General features: G+C 45.9%; 1 protein-coding gene across 2 annotated transcripts in view; it reads right to left on the reverse strand.

Moving 5' to 3' along the window:
- The window catches only part of LOC119971159 (c-Maf inducing protein), a 255,235-nt gene that overhangs the window by 36,458 nt on the left and 195,093 nt on the right, over nucleotides 1-23,684 (reverse strand). For both annotated transcript variants that reach the window (XM_038806355.1, XM_038806354.1), the window contains exons 8-13: nucleotides 23,482-23,585; nucleotides 23,076-23,180; nucleotides 21,520-21,906; nucleotides 9,114-9,179; nucleotides 8,009-8,035; nucleotides 2,830-2,878 (exon numbers count right to left, since the gene is read on the reverse strand). In XM_038806355.1, coding sequence (XP_038662283.1) covers nucleotides 2,830-2,878; nucleotides 8,009-8,035; nucleotides 9,114-9,179; nucleotides 21,520-21,906; nucleotides 23,076-23,180; nucleotides 23,482-23,585 — 738 coding nt within the window. The remainder of the gene's footprint in view (nucleotides 1-2,829; nucleotides 2,879-8,008; nucleotides 8,036-9,113; nucleotides 9,180-21,519; nucleotides 21,907-23,075; nucleotides 23,181-23,481; nucleotides 23,586-23,684) is intronic.

Below are 23,684 nucleotides of genomic sequence, written 5' to 3' on the forward strand. Positions count from 1 at the left end.
GTTCGTCAGTGATGGATGGTTCGAATGTTAGTGGAAGGGCGAGCAATCAAGTGGAATGCCTTGTCCTGGATGGTGTTGAGCTTCTTGAGTGTTGTTGGAGTTGCATGCATCCAGGAAAGTGGAGAGTATTCCATTATATTCCTGACTTGTGCCTTGTAGCTGGTGGACAGGCTTTGGGGGGGGGGGGGGGGGGGGGGGGGGGTTGGTGGTGAGTTACGCGCCTCAGGATTCCTAACCTTTGAACTGCCCTGATAGCTGCAGTATTAATATGGCTAGTCCAGTTCAGTTTCTGATCAATAGTAATCCCTAGGATGTTGATTGTGGGGGATTCAGCGATGGTAATGCCATTGAATGTCAAGGGCGATGGTTAGATCCTCTCTTGTAGGAGAAGGTCGTTGCCTGGCACTTGTGTGGCGCGAATGTTACTTGCCACTTGTCAGCCCAAACCTCGATATTGTCCAGGTCTTGCTGCATTTGGACACAGACTGCTTCATTATCTGAGGAGTCGCGAATGGTGATGAACATTGTTCAGTCATCTGCAAACATCCTCACTTCTGGTCTTATGATGGAAGGTTCATTGATGAAGCAGCTGAAGACTGTTGGCCTAAGCCACTACCCTGAGGAACTCCTGCAGCTGAGATGATTGACCTCCAACCACAACCATTTTCCTTTGTGCCAGGTAAGATTCCAACCAGCGGAGAGTTTTCCCCCTGATTCGAAAGGGCTCCTTGATGCCATACTTGGTTAAATGCTGCCTTGATGTCAAGGGCAGTCACTCGCACTTCACCTTTGACATTCAGCTTTTTTGTCCAAGTTTGAACCAAGGCTGAGTGACTCTGGCGGAATCCAAACGGAGTGTCCGTGAGCAGGTTATTGCTGAGTAAGTGCCGCTTGATAGTATTGTTGATGACTCCGTCCATCACTTAGCGGATGATGGAGGGTAGACTGATAGGGCAATAATTGGCTGGGTTGGATTTGCCCTATTCCTTTTGTACAGGACACACCTGGGCAATTTTCCACATTGCCAGGTAGATGCCAGTGTGTAGCTGTACTGGAATAGCTTGGTTAGGGGTGCGGTCAGTTCTGAAGCACCAGTCTTCAGTACTATTGCCGGGATATTGGGAGGGCTTATAGCCTTTGCGGTATCTAGTGCCTTCAGCCATGTCCTGATATCACATGGAGTGAATCGTATTGGCTGAAGACTGACATCTGTGATGCTGAGGGCATCCAGAGAAGACCGAGATGGATCATCTTCTCGATTACTGAACGCAAGCAACAGTGATTGTACTTTCTGCATGTACCAGGAAATATCAATACATGCTCACATTACTTAAAACTAGTCTGCACCTAGTAATGGGGAGGTTTGCTATGGCTGAAGCAGTTGCTGTGATTCCTGTGGGAGCTGAATTTAATTAGAGAAATATGGCTGAAAATGGGAAAGAGAAGGCACCCAGGCTTTCATTGCTACACTGAAGCTATTGATGGAGAGAGAGTAAAGGAACGGTGATGTTCTATACCCATAGGAGGATCAGCAAACGGTGAAAAGCAGTGGGAGCAAGTGGCTTTGGAGGAATAACTAAGGGATAGAAAACAGAGAGTTGTGGAGAATGGCCATTTTGGATTGGTGGAAAGCATACAATGAAATTTCTCAAACTTCAGTATTATGATTTGGCCTTCGGAGTTCAGGGCACAATTTCAGAATTTGCAGACAACATGAACTTTGAAGTAAACAATGGGGAAGTTAGTCATAAACTTTATGAGGACATAGGTTGGCGCACGTGGCAGGTGACGTTCAGCACAGAGAGTTGTGATGTGATACATTTTGGGAGGAAGAATAAGGAGAGGAAAGTGTTTGTGCATAAATCCTTGAATGTAACAGGACAGACTAACAAAGCCATTAATAAATATATGGGATGTTGGGTTTTATATAAATAAACACATAAACTACAAATGCCCGGAAGTTATCCTCCACCTAGTTTGGTCCCAGCTGGAGTGTTATATCCTACTGCGGATACCACGCTTTAGAATGGACATGAAGACTTTGGAGAGGGTTCAGAAGAGATTTAGTAGAATGGTTCTAGGGATGAAGCATTGCAATTACATGGATAGACCGGAGAATGTGGCATTGTTCTCTTTCGAGCAGAGAAGGCTATGAAGAGATTTCATAGTTTAAAATCACGAAGAATTTAGATGTTTAAGAAACTATTTCCAATTGCTGAGGAATCAATAACTAGTGGGAATATACTAAAGGTGACTGACAAATGCACCGTGTGGTTAATCCTTTTTTTATTCAATGAGTGATATGGATTTGGGTTGTATCACTTGATGTTGTAGTGAGTACGGATTCTACTGTAGTCTTCAGAAAGGCAATTGTATAAAGGCTTGAAGGAGAAAAACAAATTAAAGGGATGTGAGGAAAGGTGGCCGGAGAGGGGGGCGCGGTGGCGGACTGGGCCTAACAGAATTGTGCTTCAGAAGAGCCAATAAAGGCTCATGGGCTGAATGGCCTTCTTCTGTGACTCGTTAAAAGGAACGCATGTTTAAATGTGACTTAGAAAGTATGCCTAGAATTTACTGTTGGTTAAAAAAGCAGACGAATACTTAACATGTGTGAGACTGTCTATTATTTTAGAGGAGACATTAACCACTCTTATGCTTCACTCCTGCTGTACATCCAGGGGCGGACCTGAACCTTTTACAGACTACAATAAATTGATTAGCTCCTGCATTGGAGCAACAAATATCATACATACTCTTGCCTGCTAATAATGTCATCTGCAACTTCTAGTTTATAACCATTTATCAAGCTATTTTATGGATTTTGCTCACCTCTTGTCTTGGGTCTTCAGCAAATCTCTGTATGACATACTTCAATTCCCTGAGAAAAATTACAAATAGGTAATTATAAACCGCTTAACTCCTATTGTCTTTACAAACAATGTAAATGTGCGATAGGAAGTTTTGCTAAAAATAGGCACAGTTTCTACCCCAGCTGCTGCTGACAGCAAGTGAACTTGGGAGTGAAAAATCACAGCAGGTTAAAAGACATTAGGCTAAGGTTTGATTAAATGTTTTCCAGATAAAAGCTTGAAAAGACCCCAGCTATTGTAACTTCAGATGATTGGACTCCTGCCCAACTGAGGGCAAGACTAAGTAGAGATACCTGAAGAGGTAAAATTCATCAAATTTATTTCCCAGGCACTTCAAGGTGAAAGGCTTTTTTCTTGTAAAAACGTTTTCTGTTGTAAATTTGTGAGTAATCAGCAAGTGTTGCTGGTGTGTCCGATTAATAGAGTGTGTCCAGTTCAACTGTAAATCTATCTATTTGTTTGAGCTCTCAGTAGGAATTGTGTAGAAACCAAGTAACATCACTAAAGCACTATCTTTGTGAAGACGGTATTTAATTAAACCTTTTTTTGGGGGTGATGGACTGACTGGGACTACATGAGTCTCATTATTTTCATCACATCCCAGTGACAGGGTGATGTATTTCAACACAATTTAAAGCTCAAAGCATTGTTTGAAAACATGATTTGTTGTGTGTTAAATTGAGTATTTTAGAATAGAATCATGCATCATAGCTGACACATTTGATTACTGTATTGTACTGATGTGTAGGCACATTTCCCTCTGGTCATAGTGAGCGGGAATATTGGTGGAGTGCATTAGTTTATACCAGAATAACATAAGGCATAGGAGCAGAATTAGGCCATTCAGCCCATCGAGTCTGCTCCGCCATTCGATCATGGCTGATATGTTCCTCATCCCCATTCTCCTGCCTTCTCCCCATAGCCCCCGATTCCCTTATTAATCAAGCAATCCCCTTATTAACCTAGAACACTAGATTTGTACTTGAGGTGCTGTTACCACAAGGCCACAGACTAAGAGATGGAAGGTGGACTTAGACAAAATAGCTCTTTCTTAGGACATAAGAACGAGGAGCACAAGTAGGCAATTTAACCTCTCGAGCCTGCTCCACTGTTCAATACAATCATGGCTGACCTCATCCTGGCCTCATCTCCACTCTCGGTCCATTCTCCATAACTCTTCAATGCATTACCAATTAAAAATCTGTCTAATTCCTCCTTAAATTTACTCACTGTTCCAGCATCCACCACACTCCAGGGTAGTGAATTCTACAGATTCACTATCCTTTGGGAGAAGTATCTTCAAATCTGTTTGAAATTCACTACCCTTTATCCTGAAACTATGACCTTTTGTTCTAGAATGCCCCACAAGAGGAAGCAACCGCTCTACGTCTATTTTATCCATACTGTTTGTCATCTTATATACCTGAATTTGATCTCCTCTCATTCTTCTAAACTCGAAATGAACCTCCTCTGAGCTGCCTCCAATGCCACTACATCTTTCCTCAAATAAAGGGATCAAAATTGTGTACAATACTCCAGGTGTGGTGTCACCAATGCTTTTTACAGATTCTAACAATTTCCCAACAACAGATATTAACTAAACTGGTCTGTAATTTCCCACATTCTACCTCCCTCCCTTTCTGAATAAGGGAGTTACATTAGCATTTTTCTAACCTTTCCCATGTCGAGGGAATTTTGGAATATTATAACCAATGGATCCACTATCTCCGCTACCACTTGCTTTAATACCCTAGGATTATAGACCATCAGGCCCTGGGGACCTGTCTGCCTTCAATCCCAATAGATTGGTGAGTACTGTTTCCCTATTGATGTTGACGTTTCTAAATTCCACCCTTTCTATTACCTCTAAATTACCTATTCCTGTAGGAATGATACTAGTGCATTCCACCGTGAAAACTGAGGGAAAATATTGATTTGGCACCTGCGCCATTTCTGTGTGCCCCACTATTAACTCTCCGGATTCATCTTCCAAGGAATCAACATTCACTTTAGTAACTCTTTTTCTTTTATGTACTTATAGAAGCCTGTGCTATCCTTTTTTGATATTTTGCACTAACTTTCTTTCGTAATTTACCTTGGGTCCTTTTATTACATTTTAGTAACCCTTTTTTTATGTTTGGAAGTTTCCAAATCTTCCAGCCTGCCACTGGCCTTTTCAACATGGTATACCTTAGTTTGTGACTTAAAATTCTCCTTGAGCTCCTTGGTAAGCCTTGGATGTTTTGTTTTACCTCGCTTACCATTTTTCTTCCTCTCGGGAATATATTTTATTTGTGAGGAATTGAGTATTTCCTTAAACAACTGCCACTGTTTATCAGCTGTCCTACCTTTTAGTCTTCCTGCCCACTCTAACCGAGTCAAATCTGTCCTCATTCCTATGTAGTTACCTTTGCTTAATTCCAGAATGCTAATGCATTCTGCACTTTCTTGAGCCCCAAACTGAATTTTGACTTTGATCATACTATGGTCACTAGTCCCTAGAGAATCCTTAGCTATGAGGTTATCAATTAATCCCTCCTCGGTAGCATTGTGGATAGCACAATCGCTTCACAGCTCCACGGTCCCAGGTTCGATTCCGGCTTGGGTCACTGTCTGTGCGGAGTCTGTACATCCTCCCCGTGTGTGCGTGGGTTTCGTCCGGGTGCTCCGGTTTCCTCCCACAGCCCACAGATGTGCAGGTTATGTGGATTGGCCATGATAAAATTGCCCTTAAGTGTCCAGAATTTGCCCTTAGTGTTGGGTGGGGTTACTGGGTTATGGGGATAGGGTGGAGGTGTTAACCTTGGGTAGGGTGCTCTTTCCAGGAGCCGGTGCAGACTCAATGGGCCGAATGGCCTCCTTCAGCACTGTAAATTCTATTACACAATACCAATCCTGTGTAGCCCGCTCCTTGGTTCGTTCCACAACATATTGCTCCAGGAAACAATCTCTAATACATTCAATAAACTCTCCCTCGAGGCTACCCTTGTCAATTTGATTAATTCATTCTATGTGCATATTAAAATCACCCATGATTATTGCTGTATCTTTCTTACAAGCTCCCAGTATTCCCTGGTTTATATGTGCCCCACTGCGGAACTACTCTTTGGGGACATATAGATTACTCCGACCAGGGAGTTCTTCCCTTTGCTATTTCTTACTTCTACCCAGACTGATTCCACATCTTGTTCTCCAGTGCTTATATCATTTCTCATCACAGCACTGATCCCTTTCTTCACCAGCAAAGACACGCCACCCCCTTTTCCTTTCAGTCTATCTTTCCGAAATACTGAGTACTCTTGGATAATTAATTCCCAGTCCTGGTCTCCTTGCAACCATGTCTCAGTAATAATCACCAAACCGTGCTCTTTTGTCTCTATTCATGCCGTTAATTCATTAATTTTGTTCCAAATGCTTTGTGCATTTAGTTACAAAGCTTTTAAATGTCACCACTCTTTTATAATTATTTGCTGCAAAACAATATTCACTTGTTCTGTCCCTCATCTTTATTTTCTCATTCTCCCCGTGTCAACGTGGGTTCCACCCCCACAACCCAAAAAGATGTGCAGGGTAGATGGATTGGCCATGCTAAATTGCCCCATAATTGGAAAAAACGTAATTGGGTACTCACATTTTTTTGAAAGTTATCACACAATTACATTGCAACTACATAAAAAGCCTCAGATTTGTACATATGCATGCACACATTGCTAAAGTGTATATCCAGAGCACTAATAACCCAGGCAGTATATAGGCACCCCGCCAATGCAGAAGGTATGATTTATACCACTGCGCACAAGCCTAGGAGCTGGAATGTCTCTCTCAATAAATCAATAATCAAATTTCTGAAGTATTCTATTTCAAGAGAATTCAATCACATTTAATCAAACAATGTGCAAATAACATTGCATGCTAAATCGTTCAAAAGATCAGGGGCAAGATCGATGCAGTTTAAGGTACGTCTATTGTGGGAGCCACTTTTATTTTCTAAATTAACACAAATGATTATGTATCAGCATTTAAAATTCAGTGGTTGCGGAATAAACAAGTGCATTATGACAACCTCAAAGAGTTAGCAGGGTCAGATCTAGCTGTATGTCTTCTGCTGAGTATCCCTTAGTTAAGGGGCACATTTGTACACCATATATTTGTTTAATGGTTTCTCATATGAACCAATAAGAATAGTTTGCTTACTGAGTTCTGGTGAGGTTGGGTGGGGAGATCCAGTAAATGTGCCTGAATATATGAAATAAATACAGAGAGATCTGGGAGTTCAGGTCCATTGTACCCTGAAGGTGGCAATGCAGGTCGATAAGAGTGGTCAAGAAGGCATACAGCATGCTTGCCTTCATCGGACGGGGTATTGAGTACAAGAGTCAGCAGGTCATGTTACAGTTGTATAGGACTTTGGTTAGGCCACATTTGGAATACTGTGTGCAGTTCTGGTCGCCACATTACCAGAAGGATGTGGATGCTTTAAAGAGGGTGCAGAGGAGGTTCACCAGAACATTGCCTGGTGTGGAGGGTGCTAGCTATGAAGAAAGGTTGAGTAGATTAGGATTGTTTTCGTTGGAAGACGGAGGTTGAGGGGGGACCTGATTGAGGTCTACAAAATCATGAGAGGTATGGACAGGGTGGATAGCAACAAGCTTTTCCCAAGAGTGGGGGTGTCAGTTACAAGGGGTCTCGATTTCAAGATGAGAGGGGGAAAGTTTAAGGGAGATGTGTGTGGAAAGTTTTTTACGCAGAGGGTGGTGGGTGCCTGGAACGCTTTGCCAGCGGAGGTGGTAGAGGCGGGATCGATAGCATCATTTAAGATTCATCTGGACAGATATATGAACGGGCAGGTAACAGAGGGAAGTAGATCCTTGGAAAATAGGCAACAGGTTTAGATAAAGGATCTGGATCGGTGCAGGCTGGGAGGGCCGAAGGGCCTGTTCCTGTGCTGTAACTTTCTTTGCTCTTTGAAATATCTCACAGTTCAGTACATTCTTGCACATGTACTTTACTATATATATTGTTCCACGCTTGGGATATTAAAAAAGACATTGAATTGAATGGTAATTCTTTCAAAACACTCTCTGTATTCAGGAAAATCTTGCCATTATAAATTAAAAGATACAAAATACATGACTTACTTTGTGAACTTCACATGTGCGAGTGCCCTGTTGATGAAATGTACAGACATTTTATACACACATCCGTAAATACAGTAATGTCAAATATATTGGTTAGCTCTGCGTGGTTTTTAGAATATTTTCACCAAAGACATCATAAATCCCAGCCACAATTTAGTTAGATACATAAAAAATAGTAATGAGACATATTTGTTGATAACTTAAGTTTTTTTAATGCTCCAGTTGAATAGGCAAGCAATGTATAGGTATCTCCTCAAGGGCATGTGTGGTTAGAATAATACGTGAGAGAACCTGTCAAAAGGCTATTCATTGGATCATGTTAGATTTAGCAATTTAGTCTTTGTGCACTCTGGGATCCTATTTGTGGGTCACTAGAAAACAACAAAATAAAATGACGATATGTCAGCCATTGTTTTCCTTTTCCTGGAGTTTCAGTTGAAGTTGCCTGTGCTAACTAGATGACATGATGTAGACACATACCGAGTCAGAAGAGAGCCTGATTAAAGCTTCTAATTCTGACCCTTGGGTTGTACTTTCAAAATTGCCATACTCATTATTCTGAGCCCCTAGCTATTGCACTGCACACAGCAGAGGCTACATTTTGTATTCCTCCCCTCGCTAAACAATACAGTTTGCATAGAGAATTATTGAATTCAAATTTCACCATCTGCAGTGGCGGGATTTGAACCTGGGTCCCCAGAGCATTACTCTGGGTCTCTGGTTTGCTAGTCCAGTGACAATACCACTACGTCACCGCCTGTCCATTGTTTTACCACAGCAACCCTCTCCAGTGAGGAGCTCTGGATTTCCCATTTTAATCGTAAGATTCCAAACATTCATGTGAGGAGTCTATCACCTTCACACTCTGGACTTACTTCCTCATCATATTCTTGGGTGGCTCTCCATTGCCATTCTACCTAAGATCTTGCAGCTTACTCCAGGACCAAAGCTAATCAAAATTTGATTTCCTTTTCTCAGCCATTGATTTATGTGCCCACATTACTATGTCCCTTACTCAGACAAATAGAAGGTAAAACTGGGATTTTTGCATAAAAGAAAATACATTGTAAAGCATTAGATATGCTCTCTGTGTTGCTATACTTACTCTTTGGGGAATGGAATAGGCTGGAGCAGGCTAGCAAGTGCAGGTCTCCAGTCATCATAATCTGCCCTATGGGACAAGACAGACAAGATATCAACTCCTGCATAGTTATACTTCTGTTTATAATTAACACACAATTTTTCAAACAAATAAAATAAAATATGTGAAATTACACCACATATTTCATTGTGGCTGATAACACAAACTTTTCCAACAAGGAATTGCTCATACAATGTATTATTCTAATCTGAGTGTGATAAACAAATAAGGTTCCGAAATCTATACAAGGAAATAGGAGCAGGAGTTGGTCATATGCCCCTTTGGCCCTGCTCCACCATTCAATAAAATCATGCTTGATCTTCAACGTCAATTCCACTTTACCATATCTCCATGTCCCTCATTCCCTTGTGTATCAAGGGTAGAATAAGAGCATTCTGATCATTGGTGCTGGTTATAAATGTCCCAGATTTTATTTGGTGTAAAACAATTTATTTGCTCAGAGAACGTATTTCACCATCCAAAGCGAGCAATTAACAGGAGTGAAATATGAAACCATTGGTGCGTTTGTGTGAATTATCTAGTGATAATTTATAGCTGCACACAGTGTTCTAGAACTGGTTTAAAAGTCACAATAAGACTCAAAGGGTCAACTGCGCTGAGTGTAATTATGCTATCAATGGATAAATCCTTGACGGCAGAAATGTCTGGATGTTTTGCACTTGAGACGCCACAATAAAAGAAAACTCACTCTGCTGCTGGTAAGTTACAGCCATTTCAAACTTTCACACCAGGAACTTGGTCAGATAGGTTGTTACATATATATAGGCCCCACTAATCAAGGGATAGCTCATCTAAGACGGAGATGAGGAGAAACCTTTCAGAGGGTTGTCAGTCACTGAAACTCTCTTCCTCAAAAGGCAGTATAAGCATCGACTTTTTAAGGTAGAGATAGGCAGGTTCTTGATTAACACGCAGATGAAAGGTTATTGGGATTAGGCAGAAATGTGGGCTTGAAGTTACAATCAGACCAGTAATGAAAATCGCTTATTGTCACAAATGAAGTTACTGTAAAAAGCCCCTAGTCATCACATTCCGGCGCCTGTTCAGGGAGGCTGGTACGGGAATTGAACCGTGCTGCTCCTGGCCTGCCTTGGTCTGCTTTTTAGCCCTGTGTGCTAAACCAGCCCCTAATGATCTTATTGAATGGAGGAGCAGGCTCGAGGGGCCAAGTGGCCTCCTCTTGAGCCCAGTACATATGGATGTATTGCTGTGGTTTTTCTCTTTCCCCCAAATAATCGGAGGAGTCTCAAGCACAGAACGATTGTTTATTGACCGATGCTTTGGGAGAGTCCAGCTTCAGAGATAGACCATCGGAGCTGATTCTGCCAACGTAAAGAATCGGGTAACATTTATACAGATGTGGTTACGTAGGAAAGAATATGGGCAGGGATTCTCCCCGACCCGGCGGGGAGGTCCAGGCATACCGGAGTGGCAGGAATCACTCCGGCGTCGGGCGGAATTCTCCACACCTTTAGGGGCTAGGCCCGTGCTGGAGTGGCTCCCGTTCCGCCGACCGGCGCCAACAGCCTTTGGCGCCCCGCCAGCCGGCACGAACGGCTGGCCGAAAGGCCTTCGCTGTTCGGCATGTCTCCACGCATGGGTCGGAGCGTCAGTGGCCGCTGACATCACCCCGGCGCATGCACGGTGGAGTGGGTCTCTCCCGCCTCCGCCATGCTGGAGGCCGTGGCGGCGGTGGAAGAAAAAGAGTGCGCCCACGGCACAGGCCCGCCCGCCGATCGGAGGACAACCCCTGGGGTCAGATCGCCCGTGCCCCCCCCCCCCCCCCCCCCAGGACCCTGGGGCCCGGTCCCGCCGCCTGCTCCCGCCGGCACCAGAGGTGGTTTAAACCACGTCAACGGGAGAGGCCTGACAGCGGCAGGATTTCGGCCCATCGCGGGCCGGAGAATCGACCGGCGCGGGAGGCTCACCGACCGGCAGAGCGCGTTTCACGCCCCCGCCGATTCCCGGGTGGCGGAGAATTCCGGCCACGGCAGGGGCGGGATTTACGCTGGCCCCGGGCGATTCTCTGACCCTGCCGGGGAGGGGGGGGGGGGGGGGGGTCGGAGAATTCCGCCCATGGTTTCCATTGGATCATGTCTGATTTACATTCTACATTAAATAAGTTACATTTGTGCACCTGGGCAGAGTGATTATTATCTACTTTTTCTACCCTTCATCTTTCTCTGGATCCCTCCCTAACCTCCCTACTTGGTGCCAGACCTTTATGCTGACTGCTGATGATGGTGCCACGTCAGGTTTTAGGTGACATCTTTATGAAATTGTCCTTTATTGCTTTAGTATACTGTACTAGACTATATAAATCCCAAATCCCAAAGAATAATTGTTAAATTCCCTAATAGATTGCTATTAGTAAACCCTAATCACTTGACTCCCAGCGGATGGCTATGGCACTGTGGAGCACAATCCTGCTGCCCTCTCTGAGGGTGTCAGATTCCATCTCTGCTGCTCCACAGTCTGAAGCTGGAATTTCTAATCCCAGTGAAAGGAGGCCATCCCCCAAGGCCACCTGCAGTTCCTTCCACTGAGAATCAGTGGCCTTCCACCAGCCAGGCTGCAGCCACCTGGGATGGACAGTGTAGGAGCACCAGGACCTCCAGAATTCCAAGACGCCATCAGTGGCATGCAAGTATTACAGAATGTTGGTGTGCAGGTACAGCACATAATTAAAAAGGCAAGTGGAATGTTAGCGTTTATTGCAAAAGGACTGGAGTATAAAAGTAGAGAAGTCTTGTTGCAATTGCATAGGGTGTTGGTGAGGCCACATCTGGAGTATTGTGTCCAGTTGTGGTCTCCTTATTTGAGGAAGGATGTGGTGGCATTGGAAGAAGTTCAGAGGAGTTTCACCAGATTGATTTTGGGGTTGAAAGGGTTGACGTATGAGGAGAGATTAAACAGTATGGGCCTATACTCAAAGAACAAAGAAAAGTACAGCACAGGCACTTCGGCCCTCCAAGCCTGTGCCGACCATGCTGTCCGTCTAAACTAAAATCTTCTACACTTCCTGGGTCCGTATCACTCTATTCCCATCCTATTCATGTATTTATCAAGATGCCCCTTAAATGTCACTATCGCTTCCACCACCTGCTCCGGCAGCAAGTTCCAGGCACCCACTACCCTCTGTGTAAAAAACTTGCCTCGTACATCTCCTCAAAACCTTGCCCCTCGCACCTTAAACCTATGCCCCCTAATAATTGTCCCCTCTACCCTGGGAAAAAGCCTCTGACTATCCACTCTGACAATGCCCCTCATAATTTTGTAGACCTCTATCAGGTCGCCACTCAACCTCTGTCGTTCCAGTGAGAACAAACCGAGTTTATTCAACCGCTCCTCATAGCTAATGCCCTCCATACCAGGCAACATCCTGGTAAATCTCTTCTGCACCCTCTCTAAAGCCTCCACATCTTTCTGGTAGAGTGGCGACCAGAATTGAACACTATACTCCAAGTGTGGCCTAACTAAGGTTCTATACAGCTGCAAAATGACTTGCCAATTCTTATACTCAATGCCCCGCTCAATGAAGGCAAGCATGCCATATGCCTACTTGACTACCTTCTCCACCTGTGTTGCCCCTTTCAGTGACCTGTGGACATGTACACCTAGATCTCTCTGACTTTCAATACTCTTGAGGGTTCTACCATTCACTGTATATTCCCTACCTGCATTAGACCTTCCAAAATGCATTACCTCACATTTGTCCGGATTAAACTCCATCTGCCATCTCTCTGCCCAAGTCTCCAAAACGATCTAAATCCTGCTGTATCCCCTGACAGTCCTCATCGCTATCCGCAATTCCACCAAACATTGTGTCGTCTGCAAACTTACTAATCAGGCCAGTTACATTTTCCTCCAAATCATTTATATATACTACGAACAGCAAAGGTCCCAGCACTGATCCCTGCGGAACACTACTAGTCACAGCCCTCCAATCAGAAAAGCACCCTTCCATTGCTACTCTCTGCCTTCTATGACCTAGCCAATTCTGTATCCATCTTGCCAGCTCACACCTGATCCCTTGTGACTTCACCTTTTGTACCAATCTTACATGAGGGACCTTGTCAAATTCCTTACTGAAGCCCATATAGGCAACTTCCACTGCCCTACCTGCATCAATCATCTTCGTGACCTCTTCGAAAAATTCCAAGTTAGAGACACGACCTCCCCTTCACAAAACCATGCTGCCTCATGCTAATACGTCCATTTGCTTCCAAATAGGAGTAGATCCTGTCTTGAAGAATTCTCTCCAGAAATTTCCCTACCACTGACGTAAGGCTCACCGGCCTGTAGTTCCCTGGATTATCATTGCTACCCTTCTTAAACAAAGGAACAACATTGACTATTCTCCAGTCCTCCGGGACATCACCTGAAGACAGTGAGGATCCAAAGATTTCTGTCAAGGCCTCAGCAATTTCCTCTCTAGCCTCCTTCAGTATTCTGGGGTAGATCCCAGCAGGCCCTGGGGACTTATCTACCTTAATATTTTTCAAGATGCCCAACATCTCGGGCGGAATCCCCCCCCCCCCCCCCCCCCGGCTGGGTCGGAGAATCGCCCGGTGCCGGCGTCAATCCCGCCCCCGCCATGTCCCGAATTCTCCGCCTCCCCGAGATTCGGCGGGGGCGGGAATCGTGCCGCATGGTCGGTGGGCCACCCGCGCCAGTCGGCGGGCCCCCGCGGCGTTTCTCCGGCCTGCGATGGGCCGAAGTCCCGCCACTGACAGGCCTTTCCCGCCGGCGTGGTTTAAACCACCTCTGGTACTGGCGGGAGTGGCGGCGCGGGCAGGCTCCGGGGTCCTGGGGGGGGCGCGGGACGATCTGACCCTGGGGGGTGCCCCCATGGTGGCCTTGCCTGTGATCGGGGCCCACCGATCGGCGGGCGGGCCTGCGCCGTGGACGCACTCTTTTTCTTCCGCCCTCGCCATGGCCTTCACCATGGCGGGGGCGGAAGAGACCCCCTCCCCTGCGCAGGTATGACGTCAGCAGCCGCTGACGCTCCGGCTCATGTGCGGATTTCCGCCGGCCGGCGAAGGCCTTTTGGCCCCGGCTGGCGGGGCGCCAAAGGCCGTTCGCGTCGGCCGACAGAGCGGGAGCCACTCCGGCGCGGGCCTAGCCCCTCAATGTGAGGGCTTGGCCCCTAAAGGTGCGGAGAATTCCGCACCTTTGGGGAGGCCCAATGCTGGAGTGGTTGACACCACTCCAATACGCCGAGTCCCCCGCCCCGCCGGGTAGGGGAGAATCCCGCCCCTTGTCTTTTTGGATCTCAATGTGACCCAGGCTATCTACACACGCTTCTCCAGACTCAACATCTATCAATTCCTTCTCTTTGGTGAATACAGATGCAAAGTATTCATTTAGTACCTTGCCCATTTCCTCTGGCTCCACACATACATTCCCTCGCCTGCCCTTCAGTGGGCCGACCCTTTCCCTGGCTACCCTCTTGCTTTTTATGTACGTGTAGAAAGCCTTGAGATTTTCCTTAACCCTATTTGCCACTGACTTTTTGTGACCCTTTCTAGCCCTCCTGACTCCTTGCTTAAGTTCCTGCCTACATTCCTTATATTCCACACAGGCTTCGTCTGTTCCCAGCCTGCTAGCCCTGACAAATGCCTCCTTTTTCTTTTTGACGAGGCCAACAATATCTCTCGTTATCCAAGGTTCCCAAAATTTGCCGTATTCATCCTTCTTCCGCACAGGAACATGCCGGTCCTGAATTCCTCTCAACTGACATTTGAAAGCCTCCCACATGTCAGATGTTGATTTGCCCTCAAACATCCGCCCCCAATGTCGGTTCTTCAGTTCCCGCCTAATATTGTTATTATTATTGTTATAACTCGCTGGAGTTTAGAAGGATAAGAGGGGATCTGATCGAGGTATATAAAATGCTAAAAGGGATTAATAAAGTAAACGTAGACCAAATGTTCCCCCTTGTGGGCAACCTAAAATGAGAGATTACACATACAGGTTGAGAAGTGGTAGATTAAATCTGAGATGAGGAGGAACTACTTCTCGCAGAGGGTGGTGAATTTGTGGAATTCGCTGCCCTCTAATGTGGTGGAGTCTGAGTCATTACATGGTTTCAAGGAGATAGATATATTTCTGATTTTAAAAACGGGTTAAAGGCATATGGGCAACAGGTAAGGAGGTGGATTTGAGACCAGGAACAGATCAGGCCCGAGGGTCTAAATTGCCTACCTCTGCTCTTAATTCCAATGTTCCTAAGCACACCTGATACCTCTTGATAAAGGGGTTAGCGTGTGCTCACTTACCGCCCTCAGGAATCACATGGAGCAAGCAGATCATGATGACAATCAGCGTGCATCACTGATTGAAGACTAATGGCCCCACACTTCAGGCTATACTCCCTTTTAACCTTGGAAATACATGGTAAACAGCAAGAAGGATGTCACATCAGTGCTATTTAAATGGATCATCAACAGCTCACAGATTAGTTGCTGGTTGACTACTTCTGGCTGTCGCTACAGTTCTACACGCTTTCTACATTCGTTTCAAGTTTCAAAAGTGAGTGGGGCGTGCTGACTTCAAACCAGCTGCACAAACCAGCTGCTGCCAATCACAGATGCCTGCGTAGCATTCCCTTTGAACTCGAGCAGAGGGGGGGGATGAGCAGAGGCCACGCCGAGCATAGCAGGGCAGGTCACCAGAAAAGGGGAAAGAAGCATCTGGAGGAGAAGGAGGCAGAACAGGACGCCATGTTGGAACCCTGAGGGCACCCTGTGCCCAAAGAAATGGGCACTATTGAGCACAATTCCTGACCCACATTAGCATCTTAAAAAGTGTCAAATACAAGAAAACATTCCGTAGAAATAATGAAAGTTCCAAAATTAACAGTATTTTAATGGCAGCGGTTTGGTGCAACTGTGCAAGATTTGGAACTGAGCCAATCATTGCAGACAGAAGGAAAGATTTATTCCGTGAGTTGGCCTCATTGTTACACAGCTATAATTTTTAAATACACTCTACCATCTTGTCTGGGAACAAAACAACCCCTTGATTAAACATGTTACTTGATTGTTAATGCCTCTGCTGCACAAAGACCCTTCAACTGAGCACGAGGATCACGTTTGCAGATTTTCCACGACCATAATGTAACAGGTGAAATTCGTTCTGCAAAACTAAAGTAATCTGTTCAGTCTTTTTAATGAAGTATGAGATCAAAGAACAAGGAAAAGTACTGCAATCGGAACAGGTCCTTCGGCCCTCCAAGCCTGTGCTGATCATGATTCCCTAACTAAAAACAAAACCTTCTGCCCTTACTCGGTCCATATCCTCTAGTTCCTCCCTTTTCATGTATCCATCCAGTTGCCTCTTAAATATTGCTAATGTGCCTGCTTCCACCACATCCTCTGGCAGCACGTTCCAGGCACCCACCACTCTCTGAGTGAAAAACGTACCCTGCACATCTCCCTTAAACTTTCCCTTTCTCACCTTGAACCTGTGCCCTCTTGTAATTGACACTTCCACCCTTGGAAAAAGCCTCTGACTATCCACCTTGTCTATGCCTTTCCAGTGAAAACAATCCTAGTTTATTCAATCTCCTCATAGCCAACACCCTCGAGACCAGGCAACATCCTGACGATCTTCGGAGAATTATTATCAGCATCTTGAGTCATGTAGGCTACTAAAGTTAAAAAGGATTCCACTGATTCAAATATGCAATTAAACACCTTCCTACTGCCTTAACTGTTGCCAGGTTTTAAAGCCATCTTTTAACTTTCCAATATCACTGAAGTGCTTTAGAATGTAAATTTAAAGATGAAACACTGGCCCGTAACGTATGGCGGTGTCAATTGAGTGGGATTGCCGCTCCGCTCGTAATCACTCACCTCACGATCCAGCTGCTCCTATTTCACCCGACCATCCAACTCAGCCCTAAAACTACTCCTGGCTTTGGCGATTAGGGTACCACAACAGTTAAGCCATTGCTCCTCTTACAGCTATCAAAATACACTGAGGGCCGGATAGTCCATTCTCTGCAGAGTGATGGCTGAGGCGAGGCAATGAGCATGCGGCTCGCCGACTGGACAGCTGGGTCTTTACAGCAGATAATCCAGCACTCTGCAGAAATAAATCTGGAGGAGGGTCCACGTCATCTCCCTGGCGGAACGGGGAGCAGAAAAGTCAGCAACTGTGAGTCAAACAGCGTTTCTTGCTGGAGCCACACTGCGCTCTCCAAGTCTCGCATCCATGTCACCGTTTGTGCTCACGGCGGACGCAGGCACAAAATCACAGCATTCGTTTCAGCTGCGTGCTCGTGACACCATAGGCGGGTACTGCGACCCCCCCCCCCCCCCCCCCCACCCACCGGGGGGCGCGGCGTGAATCCCGCTCCCGCCAGCTGCCAAATTCTCTGGCGCCGGAGATCTGGTAGCGGCGGAATTACGCCGCATTGGTCGGGGGCCGTTGGCAGCGGGCCCCCCACCCCCGGCGATTCTCCGGCCCGCAATGAGCCGAGTGGCCACCCCTTTTTCAGTCAGTCCCACCGGCGTATATTACAACAGGTCCTTACCGGCGGGTCCTGGCTCCGCAGGCGGCCTCCGGGGTCCCCGGGGGGGCACGCGGGGATCTGGCCCCTGGGGGTGTCCCCACGGTGGCCTGGCCCGCGATCTGGGCCCACCGATCCGCGCGGGGGGGGGGGGGGGGTGGCACTCTATTCTTCCGCGTCGGCCGCTGTGGTCCTCCGCGATCGCCGGCACGCTGATGAACCTCCCCCTCCCCCCGCGCATGAGCTGGGATGATGCCAGCAACACGGTGGCGCTCCCGCACATGCACCGATTTGCGCGGCCAGCGGAGGCCCTTCGCCGCTGCTTGGCGTGCAGCCAAGCCCCTTCCACGCCGGCCGGCATGGCGCAAAGCACTCTGGCGCCGGCCGAGCCCCTGAAGGTGCGGAGGATTCCGTACCTTCGGGGCGGCCCGACGCCAGAGTGGTTCACACTACTCCTTCGCGCCAGAGTTGACCAGCCTGCCAGTTTCTGAAGATTCTCACCCCATGTCTTATGCTGCAATTGTATAAGGTGTCAGTGAGGCCACACCTAGAGTATTGTGTTCAGTTTTGGTCTCCTTACTTGAGAAAGGAGGGTGTGCAGAGGAGATTCACTAGGTTAATCCCAGAGCTGAAGGGGTTGGATTACGAGGAGAGGTTGAGTAGACTGGGACTGTACTCGTTGGAATTTAGAAGGATGAGCGGGGATCTTATAGAAACATATAAAATTATGAAGGGAATAGATAGGATAGATGCGGGCAGGTTGTTTCCACTGGCGGTTGAAAGCAGAACTAGGGGGCATAGCCTCAAAATGAGGGGAAGTAGATTTAGGATCCAGTTTAGGAGGAACTTCTTCACCCAAATGGTTGTGAATCTATGGAATTCCTTGCCCAGTGAAGCAGTTGAGGCTCCTTCATTGAATGTTTTAAAGATAAAGATAGATAGTTTTTTGAAGAATAAAGGGTTATGGTGTTCGGGCAGGAAAGTGGAGCTGAGTCCACAAAAGATCAGCCATGATCTCATTGAATGGCGGAGCAGGCTCGAGGGGCCAGATGGCCTACTCCTGCTCCTAGTTCTTATGTTCTTATGTTATGTTTCAAGGGATGGGTCAAATGGCTGCTGCTCTCAAGTCTTCATAAACCAAGGATGACATACATGAGAGATCACATGACCATGGCAAGCCAATGGCCACAAAACACAAAGGCACTTCTCCAAACAGGTAGTATTGCAGGTACCCTGGTGGTGGGGGCAGAGCTTATTCCTGTAATTGAGCGGTTCTAATCACTTAAACTATTCCGTTAAATGCAAAAACTAAATCAGATGAGAGAACAAAAGGCTGATGTAATTATAGTTGCTAAAATCAATAAATGTTTTTTCAAAGCAAATTATTATTCCATAGTATTGTACATGCTCTTTTATCCACGATACATTGAGGGAACAATCAACATTTTTATCATAATCTTCTCCTCCTTCCCCACCCCCTACCCGAACACTCATTAAAAGGTGGGCTTCATGATGAACCAAAATGAAACTCCCATGTTTAAATATTTTACTGTCACAAAGTTTACAAGAATGGCTCCAGGAATTAAGTAATTTAGTAACAAGGTTAGATTGGAGATGTTGGGGTTGTTGCCCGTGGAGCAAAGGAGATTGCGAGGAGATTTAATGGAGTACTAGATTGGCAGGCTTGCACATGGTAGTACCCTCAATAACGACAGGCGAGTGTGGATTGGTAAATGAATGCTTTAATAAGCAGAGAACTAGCCAGTTACCGAGGCGTGTGCTTACTGAGTGCCACCTACAGGGTGTTACCTTATATACGGCTCCCTGGTGGGCGGAGCCGGAGGCAGAGACCCCAGGGTTCCAAACCCGGTCTTAAAGGGCATCACCTACATGGTACGGGTACAGTAACCATTCATCACAGACATGGTAGCTGAAGAAAAGCTGTTCCCATTAGCTGATGGTACAAGAACTTGGGAACACAAATAAAGGGTTTGAGACAAGAGATGCCAGTTGGATATGAAGAAGAACCTTTTAAAGCAGTGAGCGGTAATGACCAGGAGCTTGCTGTCTATGTGCAGAAATGACCCATGATTTGCAAAGGAAATTGGGTTGTGCACTTGAGACTGGATTACTCTAGAAAACGGCATGGTCTCAATTACCCCCTTTTGTGCTGTTGTGACAGCAGCTGCCAGAAGGTCAGAGTGTGGACATTTTCCACAGAGTTGACTGATTAAATGTCTTTGACATACCAAAACGGATGCTACGGACTTTCAATGGTTTGCAACTCTGGGGGTTGGTCATTGTTTCAGTGTTCCTCAGGCATTCTTATGCTGGACACTTGATGAGCATACCTGGAAAAGGAATGTGGGCGGTGGAGCGGAGAGGGGGGGAGAGAAAGAACGACACTCCTAGCATCTCATTGTACAGTTCCTGTGAAACCTCACAAAAGGCGAAACAGTGAATGATGAGCATGCTTTTCAGTGAGAGTCAGTTAGATGGGATCCAGCAATGTGAGGCCAGCATTGGTTTGTGCTGTTATTCTGCAGCAAATTGTGGTACAGTACCTGTATGTGATAGACAGGGGGAGCCTCTGACATGAAAATACAAGACGTGTATTGAAAATTTTAAAAGGAGACAGTCCTCATTTAAGAAGTAAAAGAATCACCTCAAAACTAGCAAGACAAAAATCGGCGAACATTTCAAAATTGAACAGAGCCATTATTGCAGCCCTAGACCGAGAGATTCAGCCATTTCCAGATTCATCTCTCCATTCGAGCTGCACTTCAGCTGCAACCATTGCAAGCACCACTTCTCGCCCCCTTGGAAAGGTGCTTAAAAAAAGAGAGAGTTAAATATTCATGGCCAGGACTAATGGAAGGGATCTGCATACCAAGACTTGTATTCCATCTCCCTGTTAAATCGTGTCCAAGTCACTGGACGCCACGGCTAACATTTTTTCAGGGAGAGAGGGGAAAGAAATCGCAAATAAGCAAACGATTGCTCATGATGGGCTATGCGGTGTACAAATGCTTTAGCCTGGGTATACAAATTTACAAAGTTGTGAAAGGTGGGATTCTATAGTATTGAGGAGCTGGTTTAGCACACTGGGCTAAATAGCTGGCTGTTAAAGCAGACCGAGGCAGGCCAGCAGCACGGTTCAATTCCCGTACCAGCCTCCCCGAACAGGCGCCAGAATGTGGCAATAAGCGATTTTCATTTCATTTCATTTTCATTTTGTATTGCCGATGCGGAGTGTGCACCAACTTATTCTTCTGTGCCCCCTTAAAGCAAGTCGAAAACCCCAGGGCTGTACAACAGCAGGGTAGCATGGTGGTTAGCATAAATGCTTCACAGCTCCAGGGTCCCAGGTTCGATTCCCGGCTGGGTCACTGTCTGTGTGGAGTCTGCACGTCCTCCCCCTGTGTGCGTGGGTTTCCTCCGGGTGCTCCGGTTTCCTCCCACAGTCCAAAGATGTGCGGGTTAGGTGGATTGGCCATGCTAAATTGCCCATAGTGTCCTAATAAAAGTAAGGTTAAGGGGGGGGTTGTTGGGTTACGGGTATAGGGTGGATACGTGGGTTTGAGTAGGGTGATCATGGCTCGGCACAACATTGAGGGCCGAAGGGCCTGTTCTGTGCTGTACTGTTCTATGTTCTATGTTCTATGAGCAGCGACTGGGTTTTCATTCCACTTTTGTCATGCTTTGCGAGAGAGGCATCTCCCTTCTTGCGTATCTCAAGACCTCTCAGTACATGTTAATCCTTGATTTAGAATAAATTAGGACATGCGACTTAGGATAATCCAGACGTGCTTTAGAAGTGAATCTACTTACAGCATTTTGAGGATTTCCACATAGCAGCTGAGGACCCGCTCAGCCTGTGAGCTCAGTTCAATGACCATGGTGCTACAAGCAGGGCTGACCAGCAAACAGTCAATCAGGCTGGGCTCACTGTCACTGTTGCTGCTGCTGCTGCTGCTGTTGTTGCTGCTGCTGCTGGTGCTCCCTTTCAGTTTCTGATTCACCATGTTGCTCCTTTCCAATTCCACGTGGATCTCGGTCGAGTTCACAATGATGGATTTCATCCGAGCGTCGGTAGTGATCTCCTGCGACACCAGGTCAGGACTGCTGTGCAAAAGCCGGAGTGGCAGATTCGGCTTCCGATCACACTGTTGTTGACAGCCATTACGTATTTCCTTCAGGCTGGGGGAATTGTCACGACTGCAGAAAAACACAGATAATTGTATGGGCTGTTCAATGTATAATTAGCTATTTGCTTCAACACAAAGTGCTGAACAAATAACCAGAGCCAGAAATATCTGTACATTTATTTATATAAAGCACGGCAAGATCACGCCTTCAATCCAAATTTAGTTCTCCTTTCTGTGTTTTTTATCATTAGCGACAGATTAATCAGTCCTCTCAGATTTGTTCTACTTTGTTCAGTAACCAGTTCACTTTCAGTAACAATGCTGTTGGGTTAAGGTTAGGGTTCGGTTCACTTTCGGTAACAGTGCTGTTGGACAGTATTTGCAAACCAACAGAACAATGAGAGATTTCAAGCCATTTGTTTTAGGAATGCTCTAGTCTCAGGATGGATTTGCAGCCATGACTTTTGCATTGTTGATATAGGCGTCCTAGCTTTCATCACTTGCCATATACTCTTCACGAAAATCTGCTTGGACATTGCACTGATTCTCTGGCTGACAAAATGATTGGGTTGCAGATCTCTCCTTAAGTTGAGAGAACTATGTTCCTCCATGGATCAGCCAACCTGACCAGCAGAAACAAGCTTTGGATTTTGAATATCTGATGCAAATGCACAGTCTGTTGCACAGCCTTGAGGACTGAAAGGCATGTGTTCTACGTCAAAGCATAGAGATCATCAAAAGACATTTGGCATATATTTTCTTCCTTAGGGAGGGAAGTGGGGCTATGGATTCATTTGTATCATGAAATTGTCATTCGAAGGCAGCACGGTGGTGCAGTGGGTTAGCCCTGCAGCCTCATGGCGCTGAGGGCCCAGGTTCGATCCCGGCTCTGGGTCACTGTCTGTGTGGAGTTTGCACATTCTCCCCGTGTTTGCGTGGGTTTCGCCCCCACAATCCAAAGAAGTGCAGTCTAGGTGGATTGGCCACGCTAAATTGCCCCTTAATTGAAAAAAATGAATTGGGTACTCTAAATTTAAAAAAAATTTTAAAAACTGAACAAAAAAAAAAATGAAAGTGTCATTCAAATTTGAGGAAAGTGCATGCTTACTACTGCATGGAAGAAGGGGGAAGACCAGAAGCTATGTTACAGCCTAGTCAGTCTAATGAGACACCGCTTCATTATTCAGTCAGTCCCATTTTGTCTGGAGACTTAAATGAACTTCCGACTTTCGTACAAACCTGTTAATAAACTCTTCATAACAAGAATAAATGGCAGCTAAGCAGACAGCTACAAGGTTTGGTAGGACCCTTGGATGGGGACACTGCCCAGTCGGACCATGCATACTGTAACACAAAATGTGAACAACAAATTTAGCTAAAAGCAGTTTATCCACTTAAAATTTTAAAATATCTAAAATGTGCAGTTATGTTTTTCTAGAATTATTCAATTGAAAATTTCATATAAAAAAATGATTGAATAATTAATGCAACTGGGTGTTCAATTAATTTGAACAGGAGAGATTATTTTAACCTGAACTAAATTATATTGCAGCAACCTTCTTCACTATGAAACCCTATTCTTCTAAATTTATGGTTTAGCACATATTTCAGCAGTTAGTCTGGAAGAATGTAAAATTGTAGGTACCTGTGAATGAATTTCTTCACCACCTCCATTCCAGCATTTAGCTCATTCAAAGCAAGAATGTACTCCTGAGTGAAAAGTCTCAGTCGAGGACACTTGCCAAAATCCTGAGGGACAGACAACACAACATTGTTTTGATTCATTGGCGTCCATTGTCACTCAACCATCTTTTCCAAGCACAGCCCCAGATCCACCAAACGGCACTA

The sequence above is a fragment of the Scyliorhinus canicula genome, chromosome 9 (assembly GCF_902713615.1).
Source record: "Scyliorhinus canicula chromosome 9, sScyCan1.1, whole genome shotgun sequence".
NCBI lineage: Eukaryota > Metazoa > Chordata > Chondrichthyes > Carcharhiniformes > Scyliorhinidae > Scyliorhinus > Scyliorhinus canicula.